The sequence below is a fragment of the Podarcis gaigeae genome (assembly GCF_964106915.1).
Source record: "Podarcis gaigeae genome assembly, chromosome: 2".
Lineage (NCBI taxonomy): Eukaryota > Metazoa > Chordata > Lepidosauria > Squamata > Lacertidae > Podarcis > Podarcis gaigeae.
The window spans coordinates 83795244-83817034 of record NC_139679.1 but is presented as its reverse complement, the minus strand read 5'-3'; the positions used below and the strand labels follow the sequence as shown (position 1 = coordinate 83817034).

The following is a 21791-nucleotide window of genomic DNA, read 5'->3' as shown; positions in this document are numbered from 1 at the left end:
TGCCTAGCCAAACTCCTTTCATGTGTTCTCAGCTGTTCATTCCTTCACATTAGAATACAAGATGTACTTGAAACAACTCCTATTGTTGTAAACAAAAATTGCCCTTTTCCCTTATAGGGTATCCAAGAGCCCATATGGAGTCCTTACATAGGTTCCCTATTGGTAGGAGAAGATAACAGAGGCCAACCAGAGAATATTGAGAAGCAAAGCAGCTAGTAAGCTTGATCTTTATTGATCTGTTGCAACAGGGTGCTCCCCTCACACGCAGGAGAGGGAAGGAACCCAGAAAAAGGGCATGCAAGACCTTATAAACACTTTTGAAATTGCCACCCTGTAGATCAAGACCACCCCAGAAACATCATACATACAGCACAGAAGGCGTGTAACCTAAGACCACCCCTCAGATACATCATACCTACATCACAAAAAGACATCTCCTGTCTGGCAGGTTACTTGATTGGATTTCCTGGGTAGCCTGGCCAGTCTTTTGTAATGATAAATACTTATTTCCTGGGCCATGCCACAGGCTCACACCCTATTCATATCTTAAATGTGCCCTTAAGACAGGATTTGTGAGGAAAGAGACAATGGGGAGGTTTCCCACTTTGACCTTGCAGAGAAAACATTTGCTCAGTTTAGGAATCAAAATGGTTCCAGGTTGGTCTTCCTGTGCTGATCTATGTACGTTCTTGGTTAGTACATTTATGAACATTTCCATATATCTAAGACCTCCAAATTCCTATCACACTATCATCCTGATCACTGACTATGCTGTAAAGGGCTGATAGGAATTGGAGGCCAGCAGGTTACTCTTCCTTGCCAAGCCTGTGAACCACTCTGAGACCTCTGGGTATAGGGTAGTATATAAATTCAATCAATCAATCAATCAATCAGCCAACCTCCTTCCTTTCATCTCTTAACTGGTTATGCGAAACAGTACCAGCATAGTAACATGTGAATGCTATCAGAAAGCTGCCAGGTATCTCTGAAGATGAGCTTCTCATGAGTACAAATGCAGAGGACGGTTGAACTGTTCATTGCTTTCCACTATATCCCATCAATTATGCTGGGCCAAACATGCTGTATATCTTCTCAGTCAGGAGTCTGCAGTATAATTTGTGCATTTTTATAGCAGGGTATTCTGCTAGCAAATAAAACGAAACATTCCAAAGGAGGTTAATATCACTCTACCCTGTTGCTCTTATCATTTTCTGTGTACAGTACATGTTTTCCTTTCTCCCATGACATGTCATGATAGTGTCAGAAGAGCAGTCTTTTTTTCTTTCCTGACAGGGCTTTTGTACTTTTAGTAACTGAATGGTACACAATTAAATCTACTAGAAACAACTTTTGGCTACAGTAGCTGGCATCAATTCCTTTATCCAAGGCAGATAAGCAATGCAAGGGGAAGGTAGTTGTGTGGCCATCAAACTGCAAGTTCATAGAAATATATTTTCCTCTCTGAAGAGTTAGGGAATGAGATTCCACAGAGATACATACTATTGCTGTTTCTTCTTGATTTAGGTCTTGCATGATAACCAGTTCAACTACGTTTTGATTGTCCAAAGGTGCAGGCACAATCTAATCCCTTTGAAATCTCGAGCTGATTTGGATAAAGTTACACAAAGCTTCACTAGGGTAAAAAGTGCAAGGGACTTCATACAAGACTCCTGCCTTCATACAAGACTCCTGCCTTCAACCATCCGGCCTAACTGTTGGTTTGCGGCCAGGAGAGATGCTGAGGGAGCAGTGTAATTATAATTACCTTTAGGCATTTTGTGAACTAGAAATTCAGTAAGTGGAAATGAACAAAAAATGCACTCTGAATCAATGTTTTGCGAAGTAAGATATGTAGTATCTAAAAGTCTGCTGGGACAGGGGATTAGAGCTCAAAACATTAAAAAAAAAAATATTTAAAATATTTTCAACAGTGCATCTGGATTTGTAAAAATATAAATTTGAAGCTATGTTTCTAGGATGTTTTGATTCCATTCTCCTACCATAATTATTTCAAGAAATACTGAGTTTTATATGGGAAAAAAATACAAAGGGAGGCATATTCTAAAAGTGTGAGGACAACTACTTTTGAGACATTTTGTAAGCAATGCAGATTTTCCTGAGCATTTTTATAAGCTTTATGTTTGTAGCAATTTGCTTGAAGAGAAAACATGTTTTAGCCTAGGCTAGGGAGCTGAACCAGCAGAGCAAGAGCATATCCCTTGTGTTTCCTTTTCCCTTCTGCAGGAAAAGGGCTGTGTGGAAGTGAAAAACGAAATGCAACCAACATTTCCTGTTAGTTCTTAATAATAATCACAGAAAAGCAAAACTTCATTGAAAGATGCTTCATATCCGATAGTAGTGGGCAGGAGGGCGGGAGTCCCGTCCTGTGCAGGATAGAGAGTAAGACAACTTTGTGCGCGTGCAGTCTTGCTTTTAAAAGCATGGAGCCCTGGAAAAGGCGCCGTTCTTCCTCACCAAGGAAAGCCGGGCCACCATATTCCGGCTGGTAAGAGGAGGGAAAGGGAAGAAACTGAATACATGTTTTTGCTTGTGCACCGTACAGAATGTAACGCTGAGGCAAGGGCGCCTCGAAAGACGCCTGAGGGCTCCATCTCAACACACTCCTTGAGGCCCTTCGGCCATTTTCGCAGCAAGCCCAAGGGCGGGCCCTCGCGCATTTATAAGCGGCGGCGCTGTGCACCGGTTGGCTGCAAGTGAAGGGGAACAAGCTCCTCCTCTTTCCTGACGCCCCACCGCCATGTTAGAACGAAGGGGAGGGAGAGAGGAAGGAGGAGTGTCCGTGCTTTGTATGGGAGGGGGCGGCGGCAGTGGCGGCGGAGTCGTGCATGGCTTTGAGGAAGGGGCGGCTCATTGGCGGGACAAAGATCGCCAGCGCGGTGTAGCGGTGCGGGCGGCTTCATGGCGGAGGCCGCGGCCATGAGCAGCGGCAGCGAGCGAGTGCCAGAGCAGCCTCAGCGGGCGGAGAACAGCAGCGGCCTCTCCGGCGGGGAGAACCGAGCTGCCGACGCGGAGAACTCCACACAAAATGGCGGCCGCCCTGAGAGGAGCAGGAGCGACGACGAGCCGCCGTTCGGGGCCGCCGGCGAGAGCAGGGGATCCCCGCGCGGGGACCACCGCAAGGGCAGCGGCCCCGAGGCCCCTGAGCAGCAGCCCCAGTATAGCGATGGGCTCCCCAGAGCCCCCGAAGACAACATGCCCCTTAAGAAAAACTTTCAGATCCCCAGGAAGAGCAAAGAAAAGAAAGGTGGTTCCCTCGCATCGCATCCCTCCTCCTCCCCCCCAACCCTCCCTTCAGCCCCAATTCCTCCCTTCTCCCGCTTCTCGCTCCACGTAGCCAAATTCGCCACACAGCTGAATGCGAGGAGCCTCTCGCAGCCGCGCTTAAGGTGGTTGGCACGGATGAGAGAACCTTATTTTCCCCTTCCGAAGCTGGGGGGTGGGGGTGGGGAGAGAGAGAGAGAGGCGTTTGGAAAACAAATACCCCCCCAAAAAACCCCCAACACGTTTTGTTTTGAGATGGCCGCTTTAGAAGAGGCTGGATACAGGTGTGGTGGGTTTTTTTGGCCGAAGGGGGGTGTGGGCATCATCCGCGCCAACTCGCAGAGAAGATGGTTCTCTGGAAGGGCGTGCGGGAAAATGGCTCGCCGACTTTTGCGCGCTCTGCAGCAGAGGAGAGAGGAGCATCATCCCTCCTGCAGGGTAGGCCGCCTTGGGGGGCGCTCACTTCAGCGAAGTTCTCTTTTTCCGCCCCTGATGAAAGCCGTGTATACCGCCCTCGCGTTGTAGGAAGGAAGCGGATGCCAGCATCTCGTGCCCTGGCGAGGTAGCGCTGTTGCTGCTTCTCTAGTCCCCTTGGTTCGACTGATCTTATGTATACAATATGCAGCATCTTAACGTTTGCCTTTTGTGGCAAAAACGCTTCCTTTTTGTTTCTCTTCACCTAGCTTTTCCTTAATGAACCTCCTTTGGATCATTTCCTTCAAAAATGCTCTCATTCTTTTAATCTTTAATCTTTTTCAAGAGGCTGCCATTAGTGTGCTTCACACTTTCCATCCTTCAAGAAGAGTTTAACTTGAGCAATGCAAAATAAAACATATTTTGTAACAAGAAGTTCAAGGTAGGTTGGTTTGGCCCATTCCTGAAGGTTACAGCTATAGTCTGCAGTTGAAAAAGACTCAGGAGTCCTAGAAGGTTGAATAACTTTCCTAATTATTTGATGGCACATGGCCTAGGTTTGTCTAAACTTGTGATCAAAAGAATACTACATTGACCCAAGACAGTGAACAGTGTCCGATGTTCTTATGAGCATTTCTAGAATACAGTGTGAACCAAAAATGTTAAGTTAGAAGAGATGCAACTGCTTCCAAAGTATCTGGTTCTAGGCCTTTGTTGCATGTATGTTTTTAATAGAATGTAAAGTGATACATTAACCACTAGGTTCCTAAAGATAGCTTTAACATGGCAACATAAGTGTGATGGACTCACGTGCCCTTGCACTGCATTGCACACTGTTGCAGGTGGTAGATATGGTCCTTTTCACCATTTTACGCTCACAGCAACCCTGTGAAGTAGGTTAGGCTGAGACAGTGAATGGCCTATGGTCACCTAGTGAACTTCATAGCTCAGTGGAAATTTGAACTTTGGCCTCCATGGTCCTACACTGACTCCATGCCTCACAATGGTAAATTCTGTCTAAATTTACTCATGAATTTATTGCTCATTTTGGAACTTCCTAGTGCAGTTACAATTCTTAAGGAGCCTCTTGCAAATCATTTCGATTGTTTTGCATTGCTCCAGTAATTCTAAATGATCTCTTGAGCGCTCTTATGCTCTGCTCTTCTGTCCATGATACCTGAAGAGTTACTGTGTATAAGGTGCAGTTATTTCAGTCCTGATCATGTGTGAACACAATATTGATATACCTACTGGAAGCCATGGTGTTCTACAAACTTAAATTAAGATAGAATTTTAAAATTTTAATATAACCTGAAAAATAGAAGAAATTCCTGCTCTGGGTGTCGTCTTAGACAGCAGCATAGGCTTAATAAACAAGAGGTGGAACATGATATTGTGGGAACCATACTGTCCAGAGAATTGTAGAAAACATTTGACTCAAAAAGAGCAAAGCAATGAAGGAACTAATAGAAGGATTATGTAATTAGCCTTTTCCCAAGATTATTTGTGGCGAGTCATAATTCCATGGAGACTTTCTTACCACTAATTGAAAGAGATCTCCCCCCTCGAGGAATGAACTAGAGAGCAGACCATGAAAGAGTTGAAATACGAGGTCCTTCTTAATCTGAAAGTTGACACATTAGACCATTTAAACATAATTACCCTTTACCAAGTTTCATATATTGACCACTCTTTCAGAAGTGCTATCTCAAATTTCTTGGTCAAATCTGAGGTTGAGATCTTCCAGTACTTGGTACTTAAAACTATTTCCTCCCCCCCCCCCGAGTTTGGAACTCTTTTAGCAGTTCTGTGCTGTCTACTTTAAGGAAATCAAATTATTAATACACTTCTAGCAGTATTCTATGTGCAGGAAGGATTTGTCAAGAGGTTGCAGCAATTGTTCTAGGTTTGGGAACTAGCTTAGCAATACTCTCTTTCTGTGAAGGAAATATAAAGGTTTGAATAGTATTATCATACCTTGCAGATGAAGTAAAACTCTTGGTCTCAGTATGGAAACTACTGTAGCAGAAGTCTATTCGTCCCATAGCACAGTGATAGAGCACTTTTCTTTGTATGCAGAAAGTTCCAGGTTCAATTTACAAGTTGTTGTATTTTGGGCAGGGGAGGGGTCAGGTAGCTTTGAGGCACAGCAGTTCTGCTAGTCAATAGCAGATGATACTGGGTTAGATGAACAAAGAGCTTGACTTGGTATAAGGAAGCTTCTTATGTACTAATACGGTTCATATGGCTGGCTGAAATATAATAAGCAAGGATCTTGCATAAAATATAGGTGAACTGAAAAGTAGGAGAGTCCTGATGGAATCCAGGAGAAATCTATATTTGCTATTCAGGTCCTATTCTTTCTGCTTTGTTGTAGTCTGCATTTCTTGAGACCTGGTCTGTAATTCCTGGTCTGTGTGTTGTCTTTCTGGTTCATACGGCACATTATTTTCTGTATTCATTCATATAGATCAAAACCATATAAAAAGTCACTGAGCTCCATTACATTGCTATTGTGCCTGTCTTCCTTTTGTAAGGAGTCAGTTTCAGTGAAGATTGAATTTTTTTTTTTAAAAGACTCAGGTTTTAAATAAAAGCCAGCACATCTCTTTCTGCTACAAGTTCCTAATGGGTTGCAGCCAACAAGGCATCCAAACTGTGGTAAGGCTTCTGCTAGTGGAATTGTCAAGAAAGCTATTTTTGTCATTTCCCGTTCAGCAATCCTGCACTCCCCGCCCCCCAAATAATAATCATGTGGCACTTTTCTCCTCCACGTTCCTTTTTATTGCTCCACCACACTCAGTTAAGCCAAAGTTTGGTTTAGTAGATCATTCAAACTGGGACTCATGGTTATGTTCTCTGCTTATTAAGTACAGGCTGTAGGCAAACACTGGCTACAATTTGCTGTTGGTGAGGAGATAGCTTAACTACAAGCCCTGGTTAACTCAGTACTGTGCATGGTGAACCAAAATGAATCAGGCCAGTGGTCCATCTAATCCAACATCCTGTTCTCACAGTGACCAACCAGGTATCTGTGGAAAACCCACAAGCAGGACATGAGTGTGGGTTCTTCCAAGTACCCATCTGCAAATCCCATAGGCAGATGTTTGGGATTACAATTCCCATCATCCCTAGCTAACAGGACCAGTGGTCGGGGATGGTGGGAATTGTAGTCTCAAAACATCTGGAATAGAGACTCCTGAGCAAAAAAAATTGTGCCTTTAATTCAGGTATCTTCACCCAAAGTTCTAAATTTTCTTAAGAAATAGTGGTTGGAAGACTAAAAAATCCTTAATTTATAAGTTCTCAGTTTTCAGTCTTTTCCTCCCCAGCCCTTGGAAGAATAATGTGGATTGGAGTATGGAGGGATACTGGAAAAGGAGGCAAATGCTGAAAATTGGGTAGAGGTTTTTCATGTTATAGGTTTATCACTGAATGTGAAACTTCTACTATGGTTAATGCATTCTACTTACGGAATGTTAAGTATTCTGTAAGTGGTCTTTCAAAAAAAAGCTGTAGGCAATGCAAACTACCCATTTAGACCTGGGAAAATGGAACTTCTAAAAAAATGAGCAACTAAAATTTCTTATTAAATTTGCAGCTTTATCCTGTGCAAAAGAAAAAGGAATTTGTTTGATTTTATCTTTTCCCTATGCTCTAATGCTTTTCTGTACCTTTAAAGACTCTCTGACAGAGAATTATCCACTCTTAGATGTGCATGGTTTCATAAAATGAACTACTGTCAACTCCTGGTTTGGGCGTGTCCGAATGACATGCAATCACACACATGTGCATGGTGCCAAATCTGGAAGTAGTCCCAAAACATCATAAAGATGTCATGAAAAGGGGTGGGTCTGAGTGGGCTTATGCGTGCTTTGCTGACACATGCAGGGATCTGGAACAGAACCCCCTTGCAAAATGAGGATTGCCTGCAGTAACACAGTAGCATTTAATTGCAAGACACAGATTTTGAGATACTTGTTTTCTTTCTCTGTAGCTCTTTTTCAGCCAGTAACAGCAGGATCTCGTGAATTTCAAGAGATTGTGAACATTTTGCATTCATCATATATGGAAAACCATTCAAAGGACAATTTCACCTACAAAAAAGCCAGTTTGGTTCATAGTGAACTGTTGGAAAAAGAGGTGAGTACCAAATATTCATACATGAAATAGTACCTGAAGTACATAAAAACGTGTTCGTATTAATACGAACAAAACTCAGTTAAGTTGCAAAGAAGCTTTTGTGGGAGGGAGGGACAAGAAGGGGAGAGACATATTTAATTTATTTATGATCCTGCCTTTTGACTTTTAAAAGAGTTTCAATGCAGTTTACATTGATAAAACGTACAAATTTATATTAGAATATATAACTGTTGCATGAGTGGCTTTGTGCTCATGCAGTCTTTGGATCCAAGCTGTTTTCTTTACACTTGTGAACCTAATGTCTGTTACATCTGTGGTTGCCTACTGTATTTTGCACAGCCTCTTGTCATTCTACCATGTATAAATAAACAGTTTATATATAGACTGCATTCAGTATTTAGTTCACATTTTGACTTTTCTGGTTAATTTGTTTACTTTTCTGTAGAATTCAGATTTTTGAAATCACAGATCATACAAAGTCATTAAATTATAATGTATGCTAGTTTCTGTTGCTATTAGAATTTTGTCTTTTGAAAGTTCATAGAGAAACGAAGGGAATTGAAGCAGGATGGCAGATCAGAAAAAGAGCTAGAGGAAACATTTGCATTTCTAAAGGTTGACCGTGACATGGTAAGAATTTTTATTTCTTTAAAATAACTATTGAAGCATAATGATGCTGAAGGAGACAGAGTGTGCAACTGTCCTAATAATGCAAGGATGTCTGCTTGCTCAATGGAACTTCTCCTCTTTTCTCTCCCTGCACGTGCCCTGTCTCCTGGCAAGGATATGTTTTGGAGGGGTTGGAGAATCCCCAGAACAGGACTGAGGCAGTGTGCAGTGGGAGGAAAAGAAGGGGAAATTCCATAGTCTGACAGGGAGACTTACTTGGATACAACCCATATTTTGTGGGGGAAACCTTCCAGCTGATGCTATTATGCTTCTGTTGAATTGTGAAATGCACATAATAGGCTGCCTAGATTTAGGTTCTAGATTGATTACCCTTGAGAAGTCATACTGCTGATTGTCTCCCAGCAATTGACTGTACAACCAATTGAACAGTATGGTAGAAGGTTATTTTTGGTTTACTTCATAGTAGGAAAATGCTACTAGAAATAGTTGACTAGTGTGCTGTGCAGAGTGAGTACACTAAACCTGAGTATTTGAAAGCTGTGCTTGGCTATGAATTAAATGATGATTATGCAGTGGAAATTACCATTTTAGAGAGGGTGGAATATGGATAGTTAAGATTAATACTTCAGAGCAAAAGATGATACTATGTTATTTGGTGGAACGATTGAATGATAAAGTCCTTCCAAGTAAAGTGGTGTGTATGCATTTCTGTGTGTGTGTTTACATATAGAGAGAGTGAAATTATTGTTATTGCTATTATTTATTACATTGGTATACCACCCTATACCTGCAGGTTTCTGGGCAGTTCACAAGATAGAATCACAATATTAAAAACAAAAATAATAAGAACTAAAAGAAAAATGACCCCATAATCTTCCCTTCCCCAACATATTTTTAAAGGCCATTGGATGTCAGTCAACCAAAGGCATGGTTAAAGAGGAACATTTTCGCCTCATGCCTAAAGGTGTATAATGATTGTAAATATCTTGATTGATTCATCAAAATGTTCATTTCCATCTTAGGACAATTTTGGTAGGATAAAAAATAGTGAGAGTGAAGCTTGATAATAACATCAGGAGTATTGATGGCACAGAAATGGATGAATAGTTCTCCACCTGTGGCAAGAGTGGCTGGAAAAGATATGGAAGGTTGCAGAAATGATTAAACTCACAAAAGTTTGTACAAGGAAGAGAAGGCTAACAAAATATAAGAGAGTTTCTGAAATAATTGGCTCTAGTGATTTTATGAATTTTTTAATGACATTGACAAATATAGAAATGTTCCACTGTGGAGAATAATATAATATTTTTTTAACAATGTTAACACTAAAGATTTTAAAGATGTATTTATTTAATATTCTTCTATGATGTGGAATTTATATTAAACTTTAGTGCTTTGATACTATAATTGTCAGGTAATTATGTAGATAACATTTTGGAAATATGTGTGTGCTATAAATAGTGGGTGGAGGTATAAATATATAATTGAAGAGGTATAATTATATATAGTTTAAAGTTGTCTGCTTTTTCTTCTAAATATTTTAGTTGTACAAAAGTTTTTTGTTGTTGGCTACTAATTAAATTGACCTGGATGCCACTTTTAAAACTGTGTTATTAACAACTTCTGTTGTTTTAGTATGTTAAAGATCTGCCTGCTATCATCAGAGTCCAAAAATGTGGTTCCTAGAGTTTGAGTCTTACCGCTTTACTGACCTTTGAAATACAGCATGAGATCAGGAACAATCCTCTGCTCCCCTCTCCATGTTCAAGTTTGGATCTAGGGTGAGGGATTCTATGCAAGATGAAGACAAATCCCACTCCTATCTTAGAGCAGGAGAAGGGTTGTTTGTTATGCACTTCGCATTCCAGAGGTTGTCAGCAAACAGTGAAAGCCCCGATATGCGATATGCTCACTGAGCATTTGGAATGTTTGTGAACATTATGTGCCATTGCACAAACTTATCTAATCAGTGTCAGAAGCATCACCATCAAAATGCACAGTGTAAGATTAGCATTTAATTGAAGTTTGAACAAGATTGTTGATATTTATTGCCAAGTCTGTGCTCTAATATTGCTAACTAAATGCTTATTTTTAGGTGCAAAACATATGTGAAAATGGCTTGCAGGTGGGCCATTCCAAGATAACAGTTCTTGGCAACCCTTCCCTAGGTAAATAGCATTTTTCATTTTCATGGAATTTATGCCTTAAAGAATAGTAGAGAGATTCAGATGAGTGTTGATTCATGGGTCAGGATTCAACGAAGTTGTTTACAAGGAATGAGATCTACCTGTGCAACAAAACTTTCGTCCCACATGCTCCTTGTACCCTCTAAATCTGTTCTTGAGTATGAGGAGAATCCCCAGAGCAGGGTGAAGGGGAAAGTTTTGATTCAAGCAGACCTCAATCTGTACACACCAGCTTCAACTCCCAACAACTATGCTGCACTCTTGCACACTGTTTTGGAATGTCCTCCAGCCCTTCAGGAAGTACAGTGGACTGAAGGAATGGGCAAAAATAGTTTCCTGCTTTGATGAATGGGGACAGCTCATATGTAGAGATTGGCACGTGGGAACTCTAGATCCAAGCCAGTATCTCAATATAAATATAAGGGTCATTCCACATCAAATCAATGCAAACAAGAGTTTTGTCAGCCACTATCTCAGATTTTGATGAAACTTGCTGTACACCCTTCCCTTATGGTTGAAAGAAACCCCCTTAATTTTTTCCCCTCTATCTCAAACGGTTTTAATTTTATAGCACTTCAAAGTTTCATTAAATCTGCGTTGTCTGTCCCTCCTGAGACCCTTGGCACACGATGTCCTTGTGTACATTTTGTTTTTTCTCTCCATAACCAATGATCAGATCTCCTTGAAATTTTACACTGTAATAGAAAAAATTAATGAAACAAGACCATTTTAAAATGTCCAAAATTTTAAATATTTCTGAAATGAATAATTATTTTTAAAATAATTATTTTAAAATAATTTAAGCCTATTTTTATGTACTCATATTTGTATATAATACTCAATTTTTAATTTTTTGGAATATTTTTCTTGCTAGGTCTTATTTCCTTACATGTCAGCATTTAATGTTCTACTGACTGTAAATTCTTATCTTTTATTCCTGATAGCCAATTTTCATAACTTCAAATTCAAATATCCCAAAATTAAAACAAGTCTGCACTTTCTGAAAAACCTATAATAACCAATATTATTTAAATTTTTAAGATGTACAACATTGTTTCATATTTTTTTCTATTACAGCTATGGATTGTAAAATTCTTAGACCTCCCCCTTGTCTATCACCCCTAGAGGTTGCCCCAATCTCTTTTAAAGAAGGGGGGCAGGTACTTCGCAAGGCTACTTCCTCTCTCACCTGGCTGCTGTTCGTTATGCTAGAGCTGGTGTGGCCACCTTTTGGCAACATGACAACAACATTACATTTCTATGTATATAGGAAGATATAATTTTAAAACTCTTGTTGGGCTTCTAAAATATAAAGATTACTTTTTGGTTATCCTTGTGTTTGCTGTAACAGTAGACCACACAGAATTCTCAATCTTTTTTAAGGTTATATATCATCAGAGATGGTTAAATATTTGCATGTCTGTTTGATGTGCATTAGTTTTGTCCTTTCAGATAGAAATGGTTTCAGTAGTTTAATGGAAAGTTAAAATAAGATCTGGAAAGTACATTTTATAGTAATAGGCATTCTCTTGGGCATCACTAGGAAACACCATAAATGTTGAACCTTACCTTGACGTTTGTTCTCTTCACATTCTCCAGGTGTATATCTTTCTAGGTATGCTGATTTATTGCAAGCCAATCCTCTGGAGGCTAAAGCAGTGGGTGATATTATTATTTTTAAAGTAATAAAAGTAAGTTTAAGCTGTTTTTCAATTCACTCACAGTACATTAACGTTGTATGCCCTTTTCTTAAATCATTCCCAAGGATGTATTTTATAATTGTAATCGTTTTATTTGTGCTTATGTTTGTATTTTCTATTCCTGTATCCTGCTCTGGGATCTTATGGTGTGGGCAAGTGAAAAAATCTTACGAAATAAATAAAATGTAATAATATGTTTCTTAATACAGCAATTTCCTGACATGAAGCACTTCAAATAGAGCATTTTTCTGTATCAATCAGAGCCACTCCTTATGTTGCAGTATTTAAATTTTTAAAATTTGCTAACAGTTGCAAAAGTCATTTTCAGAACTGAAAAGTTTGTCAGGTTTGTTGATGGAGTTAATGGCAATTGCATATATTTCAAAAGACTGCCAACATTTAGAGTAGCTGGAGTGAGTGAACAATAAATATTTGGCTGCTTTATATGTGAATTCATTGAATATAAAATGGTATGACTTCTTATGTTTGCTGTGTGCATTATACTTTCCTGATGGGGATTTTTCTGACTCTTTTAGGGAAAAATGAAGGCAGTATACAGTAACCTAGCAGTGAAATCAATTGACTCAACTGTTAAAAGTGGATTAGACCCAACACCAAAGCATGAATGCCATGTTTTAAAGAATGCAGACAAAATCCGTTCCTTCCTACGTTACAGAGCATATGAGCTCACACAGGTAAGAGAATGACAGTTGTACGAACATAGGTGCATACAAATATTTATGTGCTTGCTGTCAGGTTTGTAGTTCTTATGAAACAACTCCAGTATAATCCTTTCCAGTATGCAGGCTGTTACAGGTCGATTGCTGTCTAACATTTTGAGTTTGTTTTGTAGAGATTTGTCTTGAAAGTTGAGTTTTAATCACAACTATAATAATTTGTTCATGGTGCTAATAAGTTTCAGCATTACTAGCGTTATACTAGTTTAATTACAAAGTTCAAATGAAGAGTTTGAAATCTTCTATAAAATAAATTCAGGAAGCATCTCTTAGCATTAGTAATATGCAAACTTGAGTTTCTTTTGAATTTGTTTCCAGTATTATTTCTATGAATATTACTTTGATGAGATCAGACCAAGACCAAGACCAAGGCATGTGTGTCCATATGCTGTTGTATCATTTTCTCACAGTGATGAAAAGGTACTAAAGTATTTGCCACAAGCAAGGTAAGAAGGGTTTTCACACATTTCTTAAAAAGTAGTATCTAATATGAAAGGCTTTAATGCTTAAAAGTGATTACATTTTCGGTTACTACTTGCTGGTCTTGATACATGGTTGCAGCTTTTGATGAAGAATTGGAAATGGTAGTGTCTTACTCAAGCTGTACAAATGGTGTTGTTTTTTATTTTTTTAAAAAGTGTAGTATTTTTATGCTGCTTGTCAGCTGTAAAGAGCTTGATAGTAAAATAGTCCTTGTTCTCAGGCTTACAACCTAAAATACATGACACAAAAGGAGAACGGATAAAAGGGAAGAGAAAAACAAGCCAAGTCAGGCACCATTTCTAAAAGTTACCTGTTAGTTCTTACAGCCTGAGTAGAAACAAGGCAGGGAGAGGAAAAATCAGAGCTGGTCTCTTGCAGATACGATGGGATGTTAGCTTATGATTGGTCTGGTCTATATTTTTTAACACCCTTTCATCCATAATGTCTATTCTGTAGACACATATTTCATTTTTAACAGTTTGATCATCAGATTTCAATTTGTAAGTGAATTTCCTTTTTTGGGGGTAAATGGGCTTCAAATAATTGGCATTTCAGTAATCACTTGAGTATATTATATGTAACATGAGGCTGCAGCAATCTTGTTCCTTTTGAGATTTCTAGTGTGGCACATGCATGTGCCTAGGTTCAGATATTGGCCTTGGTGTCTAATCTGTTACATAAGAATAGTACTTGCTTGCTTATTTCGTGCTTATTTTGTTACAGGTAAAATAAAGTTTCTAGGCAATTTCACGTGTTAGTATGCCTCTTGGTCATGCTTGGCTTTAAGCACTGAAATGCTGCTTCATAGTAATGAATTCTGTATGTCTATGGAAACAGAATAGCCCCAGGGACTCCTTCACAATTGCCCTGCCACCAGCAAGTCCGTGCATCTCATTCACTTCTGTGAGAAAGTATAAAGGGACTGCAGTTCATTATTGCTGAGGTGACTTGGCTTAGATGCCGATGAACTTTGTGTCATGAAGGTGCAGATTTTGTCCCCACTTAACAGTGGTGAGAGCACAGCTTTTCGTGCAAAAATAATGGAAGCCATTTCTTTTTAAGGAAGAAAGTAAATAATAATGTGTGTTGGGTTAAGCAAAACAAACATTTTTTTCCCCAGCAAGTTTCCAGCAAGTTAAAACACTCCTTGAAAAGTTATTTTCGTAAAGTGTAGCAGACCAGAGAGTGGAAAAAAACAGAACATAAGCTTCTAGAACACTAACCAGTCTAAAACTATTTGTGACTCCTTGAGAACTGCAGTCCTCACCATTCCCACTTTCACACTTTGGACTCCCACATTTTGGCATGCAACCACCAAGAGATTGGACATTGGTCAACGTGACCTTTGGTTTGAATTAGTTTATCCACTGTTGCTCCAAGTGAAGCAAAGCTGAGTGGCCATGTGCTGTACTTTGTCAGGCGGCTGACAATCCCAATCTTGGTATCCTCTAGAAGGTTTTTTTGAGAACTTGGTGGGGTCTATTTGGCTTAGAAAACAGCAAGTTATGTGAGCTGCAGTACCTAAGTCTATGATTCAAACTGTAAAGTATTAGTGTGTTTTGCCAACATCCCTATGAGAGAGATCACAATCTTACAAATTACCGTTTAACGCTGGGCAGATTTGGCCAAGGCCCTCTATTTCAGCCTAAGTCCAGTGGACTCTACAGATTCTTAATTGATGTTTTACACAGTTTCCATATATTAGGGTCTGTTCTCTTTGCTGTAGTTCTGTTAAATTGTTAGAAGGCTTCAATGTCAGAAGCAGTTGGTGAAATATTAAGGAACTGTTAAACTGCTTTGACTGGAGTAGCTACTTGCGATAGCAACCAGGTGACTGGCTATTTTAAAAATTGTGTTGTGATGAGAATGTAGCACTGTAGTTGAGGTTACAAATGGAATACGAGTTGAAGTGTGGCTTATGAATTGTGACAACTACTACATAAAAATAACTGGGCAGCAAATGCTAGTAGGCTTATAATGACATAAATATAGGGGAAATCTAGGGGTCTCCAGTTTTTGGAGGCCTTGCTAGCCAAACATAAGTTGCCAGGTTCTTCCTACCAACTTGATGGTACCGCCTCCACCCAAAAGCAAAGAAATCACCCTGTTACCTGTTTAAAAGGCAGAGAGCATTGCAATTTCATCTGATGCTCTGCAAAGTGACCCAGGTGAAGAAGTCTTCCCCACCTACTTTGTCTGCAAGAGGACAGTGGGAAGTGTGCTGGCTTCAGTAATTGTCAAGAAGCCGGGCTCAAAGTGATGCCATGAAGCAGCAGCCAGGAAGCCCCTACTGTCCTTTACAGTGGTGCCCCGCAAGACGAATGCCTCGCAAGACGGAAAACCCGCTAGACGAAAGGGTTTTCTGTTTTGGAGGTGCTTCGCAAAACGAATTTCCTATGGGCTTGCTTCGCAAGACGAAAATGTCTTGCGAGTTCGTGCGGGGTTTTTTTCCTCTCCCCCCCTTTTCCCCAAGCTGCTAAGCCGCTTATCAGCTAAGCCTCTAAGCCGCTTAACAGCTGATCCGCTAAGCTGCTTATCAGCTGATCCGCTAAGCCGCTAATAGCGCTAATCCGCTAATGGGCTTGCTTCGCAAGATGAAAAAACCGCAAGACGAAGAGACTCGCGGAACGGATTCTTTTCGTCTTGCGAGGCACCACTGTATTGTCCTGAAGCAGGAAAGGGGGAGTTTGCTGGTTTGGCCCTGATCAAGATTTTCCAGATGCCTTGGCCACATAGCAGCCAATTGCTCCCCACTTTCCTCCCAACTTTGGACTTGTGGAGGGAATCATACTAGCAGTTGTACTTTGAAGCACCTCCACAGCTTAAAAGTTGGTAGGAAAGCTTGTTGCTTGCCACGCTTGCCAGAGGACCTGAAAATACCAGAAGCATGTTTTCTGTTGGGAGCTTGGATCAATTTGTGGTGTAACTTTCTTTTAATCAAAATCAGTCTACTAGGAACCAATCTAATATTTTGAAACTGCTGGCGTATTGATGTGTTATCTTGTGCAGGCCAGTAGTATCAGGTAAAAGGTCTCACGGGATCCTTTCAGGGCATTTCTGCCCTATGGTGGCTTTGCAGTTCTGGGGAACTGAGACTTTTGTGTCCAAGCTGGGTAACATCGCACTGTCAAGAATCCTATATTCTGCAACAGATATGTAAATTGTGTACATATATGCCTTCTCCAAGATCACTTAGCTTTAAAAGCCAGAGAGAGAGAAAATGTAGATAAAGAAGTATTTGGCCCATGGCTGTTCTATGTTCAAGAACATAAAGGTGGAAACTACATGTGAGGGAAAGCACTACTTCTGCTTTTTGATTTTAACTGTGTGTATTTTGCTTGTAGAACAAAGATTTCTAATGTGGATAAAAGCACTGGTAAGAATTCAATTATTAAATAGAACTGTCTTGATTTATATAAGTCCCTAGATGTGCTAGAAGATGTGGTGCTTTGAGGCTAATTCAAAGCACATGGGTTGACCACAAGTAACACCTTGAGCATCAAGGTTTCTGGCTTTATAGTAGTTTAGTGTGAACAAGCTATATAAGAGTATCAATTGCTCCCGCTTAGCTTCTCTCTTGGAATAAGTGGAATAAATAAGCCAGAAAGCCTTGTCTTCCACTTAAGTCTGAACACGGGATCCTGGTGAATTTCTCCCTAACAAGCCACAACAATGAAGTTTGACTTGTTCCTGTGTCTTGATAAGGAGCAGCACATTACAATACCTTGTTTGCATGTAATGGGGAATCAAAGCTTCCCGGTTTGTATCTTGCTTGCACCAGGGGAAAAGTGAAGCAGCAGCAGTTGGGTAGTGGGCAGCAGAATATGTCTCACTAATGCTATGTATCACAATAAGCCAGAAACCTGACTTTGTTGTTATGTGCAAACATGGCTGTTACATGCCTAGCTTTGAAAAAAAATGAAATTATTTGGTAAATAAATTAGAATAATTTATGCAGATTAAGTTATCTGCATCAATTTGCTTATTTGCATAACTCAGCTGTGTGTTTATATATGTAAATAATTTGTTAAATGTTCTCTTTTGTGGGGTTTTTCTAATATTGTAAGGTTAGAAATGGTGAAACAAGAAAATGTTGAGTAGTAAACTGAAATAGAGTATTGTTAGGGTAATGGAAAACTAAAAATCAAAACAGTGCCTTCATGAAATGAACTACTGTCTTCCTTTTAGTATCAATAACTTCTACCTAACTCAGCCTTGTATTTAACAACTTACCTGATAGTCATAGGTGACCAGGAATTCCATGGAGGCAAGTGAGCATGGTGATGGAGGAGAGCTAGATTGTTCCATTTCTCTTCTGTTGACCAGTTGGATTTTTGTGTTAGCCATGGAGGAAAGTCTCTTCCTCAACAAATGCATGGTGGGCAGAGAAGGAAGTGTTCCATTCTGCCTCCATCAGCCTGCTTGGTAGAAGTCTCTCTTTTTGGGGTGGGTGCCTTTTTGAGGTGTGTAATTCTTATACGGTAAATAGAATAAAAATCTTCTTACCATAAAGCTTGTAGCTGTATCCTTATACTAATAACTGCAGATAGTAGATCAAGAAAGTAGATCATATTGACTATTCCACATGTGCTTTTATAGGTGATATCTTCACCTATAAAATAGGTGTTATAGAGGTGTTCTGCAACAGCATTACTATACATCTTGCTGAAATGGAATTGGGTCTGAGATTCCCAATTACTGCTTTAAATTAATTCCTTAAAGAGAGCTGGTATATCAGGCTGGTCTGCCCTCAAGGGTAGCTGTACTTTATATTTCTGTTATTTCATGAGTCTGAAATGCTCAAAGTAGCTTGCCTCCTCCAGCTTTTGTCTACTAGTGGATTCTAATTTCTGGAGACTTGGAGTTCCTCCAAAAGGCCCTTTCCTTCTGTTCTTTTAGGACTCCATCCTTTGCAGCATGGCTGCCTAAGCAGCTTTTGGATCTTATACAGCCCAACCAAGAATAATCTCATGAGCTGCCAGTTGAGCTCCCAAATGCTGCACTTGTCCTATTGATCACCTTCTAGGAATAATATTTTCCAGTCACTACTTATAGCTTAGCCCTTAACCCTCGGTGGCACAAACTGCATTAGCTAATATGCTTTTAATTTAAAGTGTTGGTCACTTGCTGGAGTTTTAACATGTATCACATGAGAGCTTCCAGTTTAATGGCCTTCCCCCCCCCCCCCAAAAAAAAATATCTTAGCAGATATACTAAATTATTACCTTACTCCTAAAGGAGTGGATTTTTGGAGTGGATTGTCTCTATTGAGTAAGTGCACTTAGTTTTTGGTGTTGCTTAAACAGGCAGTTCACAATAATGTGAAAATACAAATAAAAACAAATAATACAATTGAATAAAACAGTTTAAAAACGGTAAGAAAGTCTCTACTAATCTCAAAATGCCTGACATAATAGTGTCTCCACCTGTCTGTGAATGAAAATAAGGAAAGATCATATATAAACATTCCGCAACTCCTGGGCAATTGCCAGGCCCTGGTAGATGACAATCTTGTCTATCTAAAGGAAGGAAACTGTAGCAGGGCCTTTTGGGTAGATTTTAGGGCTCTGGGGAGCTTGAGTAGAAAGTAGTCCCTGAGATCCCTGGGACCCAGATTTGTATAGGGCTTTAACTAAAAAAATCTGGGACCTAAAATTAAGCTTGGAAACAAAGTGTAAGCAATGCAGATGTGTCTAGACTTGGTGTAATGTGTTCTTACCTTCACATACCTGTTAACAGTTGAGTAGTATTCTCTACCAGCTGCATTTCCAGTCTTCTTCATCAGTCCATAATAGAGATTGTAGCTGTAGGTTACTTTGGAGCTCACCAAAAGCATTCATGATTCTTGTAGTGACAAAGCTGGACCAACTGACATTCTTAGAATTTCCTTCTAGCCCCATCTTCAACCTGAGAATCTAGGAGCAATGTTAATGGGTCTGGGAACACTCACGGCTTACAAATCTGCTCCTAAGTATGTGATCTTTTTCAAATATTAGTGTTTCTTAGGCTAACTGATCCACTGAGTCCTCTACTAGCATTTATTGTGTTCTACCTGGATTGGGTTTAGGTTTTTTTTTTTATTCATCCAGTGTAGCTCTAATCTCAGTGGCTCCTTTAGGAAAGCATCCACCTCACCTGGATTTGATGAAAATGAGAAAACAGAGCCAAATGTCAGTTTACATTTGGTCTGTATTTTAGAGTTCCTTTGCTTTCAGGCGGTACTTGGGTGGTGTCAAAGGGCCCCTGTTAAGCACTTGACTACTGAGCCATCCATTCCAAACGATTTGTTTCTTTATTGGCCTTGATATGGGAACTAAGAGCATTTTCAGCATTCACTGTTTTCCAGGTCTTTTATCCTATGGGCAAAGTGGTATATTCTGGGCTTTCTAGGAGTTGCAAGATGCTCAAAACATGAGTGCTCAAAGCAGCATTGCTAGCTAACTCATGAGAAACCATGGGTGGAATCCAACAAAGCATTAAGTCTCTTGTTCTGTCAATGCAAAGATGTATTGTGCAATGGAATGTTCCCCCTGCCTTCTGCCTTCTCCCTAAACCTGATCTAGGGGTTGCCCCAACCATCTGAAGCAGATTTGGAGAGTGTGTGGGATGTGCACAGGGACACAAGCGGAAATCCTTGCACTGACAAGACACGGTAGTTGAATACCACCCCGTGTAGCTAGACGCCTAAGCCTTGGCAGCGCATGCCGTCAGGAGGACTCTAGGTGTCCATTTATGGTGTAGTGAGCTTACTATGACCTGAAATGTAGGTCTGTTTTCCGTTCAGTGTCCTGATTGTTTGGTCCTCCAGTGGAAGCAGGATTGATCAAGAAGAGCAAAATGCCTTGCAATGAGCAAGAATGAAGAATATGAATGAAGCAGAATACGTGTTCCTCCTTTGTACCTGATGACCGGAGTCTGAAAGCATTCTAGGCCACTCCAGTGGGTTCTTCCATTTTAGGACCTTATTGAAGGTCAGAACAGCCCAGAAGTGTTTGGATCTAGCAGCATCTCTTTGGAGGACAGACCACTGCAGGTTCAAAAAAGGCTCTCCTCATAATGAATGTCGGTCTGTTTTGAGTGGGAGCCTCATTGTCAGTCAGTAACAGCTCATAAACAGGAGTCCAAAAAGAAAGAAATGTAAGCTGGATGGAGACCCAAATACCTCAGAACTAAGTACCTTGACAGCTGTGTATGTGATTTAGTTCATGAAGTTCTGATGAAAGTCCATCTCTGGGAAGAATATAAAGCTCATTCTGCATCCTAAACTTCTGAGAAGAGTCACAGTGGTTAAGCTATGGTGTACAGTTTTGATTTGTGGTGCATATGAACTGCTCAGTTCAGATGTCATGGCAAGCTACAGTTACAATGAACCAGGAAGTGAATTGCAGCATGCAAGGGAATTCTGAGGAACAGTCCTGTCAACCAAACCATGATTTGACCAGTCTGCTGTGGCAGCAGCAGTGAAAGATAGCACATGTTGATGGACATTTTTACAAAGTGCAAGAAGGTTGACATCTTCAAGAAAAGCTGCCTTTAGGTAGAAAATCCTCTTAGGCTTCTCCCACAAAGAGAATCCAATCAGGAAAGCTACTGTTCTTAAGCACCTTGGATGCCATTCCATTAAGTGGAAGGAGAGTAGTTAAACCTGCATACACCATGGCATGAGCTTGGATTAGATAGCAAGGAAAGGGGGATGACCTTGTCAACAATCTTTATTTTGTTCACTTTACTATTCACATCACCCCCCCCCCCCTTTAAGCAATTAGGTAGTTCTCAGCCACCATGCTGTTTGCTGCATGCGTCTGATGCTAGGGTCATTTTTTGGAATTTTATGGTAAATAACATTTCTCATCTTCATTATTTTCATCCACTGACACCCAAGCAGTGTGATTTGACTATATAATGTTCGTCAGTTCTGGAATCTGCTGTGGTATTTTAGGGGAACCTATAAAATTCCGCATTAGACTGGGAGTTGTCACATGCAGAAATAGTGATTTCTCTTCTTGAAGTCCATTACTTTCCTAGCTTTGTAAATAAGTCTACAAAAGTTCTGAGTTTCTATATAAGCCACGGAGGAAAGGAAGCCTTTCTGTATAAGCCCCTCAACTGTGTTCCTCTGCCAGCCCATTTGGTAGAAGGCCAGTAGAAGGGTAGTTTCCTGAATTTCCATACTATCCTGGAGGAAGGAGCTTTCTCTCCTCTGTGGCAAACATAGA

At 40.2% G+C, this 21791-nt stretch overlaps 1 protein-coding gene and 1 long non-coding RNA gene across 17 annotated transcripts in view; one reads left to right on the top strand and one right to left on the bottom strand.

Moving 5' to 3' along the window:
* The first annotated feature begins 2749 nt into the window (after window positions 1-2749).
* TASOR (transcription activation suppressor) overlaps window positions 2750-21791 on the top strand; it is a 70004-nt gene continuing 50962 nt past the window's right edge. For 13 of the 16 annotated variants that reach the window (XR_014561257.1, XR_014561258.1, XR_014561259.1 and 10 more), the window contains exons 1-8: window positions 2750-3265; window positions 7694-7839; window positions 8377-8469; window positions 10565-10637; window positions 12255-12346; window positions 12892-13050; window positions 13411-13538; window positions 16920-16951. Coding sequence is in view for 9 of the 16 variants with exons in the window: in XM_083726992.1 (XP_083583118.1) it covers window positions 2920-3265; window positions 7694-7839; window positions 8377-8469; window positions 10565-10637; window positions 12255-12346; window positions 12892-13050; window positions 13411-13538; window positions 16920-16951 (1069 nt within the window). In the remaining 7 variants the exon portion in view is untranslated. The remainder of the gene's footprint in view (window positions 3266-7693; window positions 7840-8376; window positions 8470-10564; window positions 10638-12254; window positions 12347-12891; window positions 13051-13410; window positions 13539-16919; window positions 16952-21791) is intronic. The other 3 variants (XM_083726991.1, XM_083726990.1, XM_083726988.1) reach the window with 1 other exon arrangement.
* On the bottom strand, window positions 13571-20981 carry LOC310838992. The gene is made up of 3 exons (XR_014561274.1): window positions 19295-20981; window positions 16456-16718; window positions 13571-13804 (listed from the first exon to the last, which is right to left on the bottom strand). It is a non-coding gene; the product is annotated as an uncharacterized lncRNA (long non-coding RNA).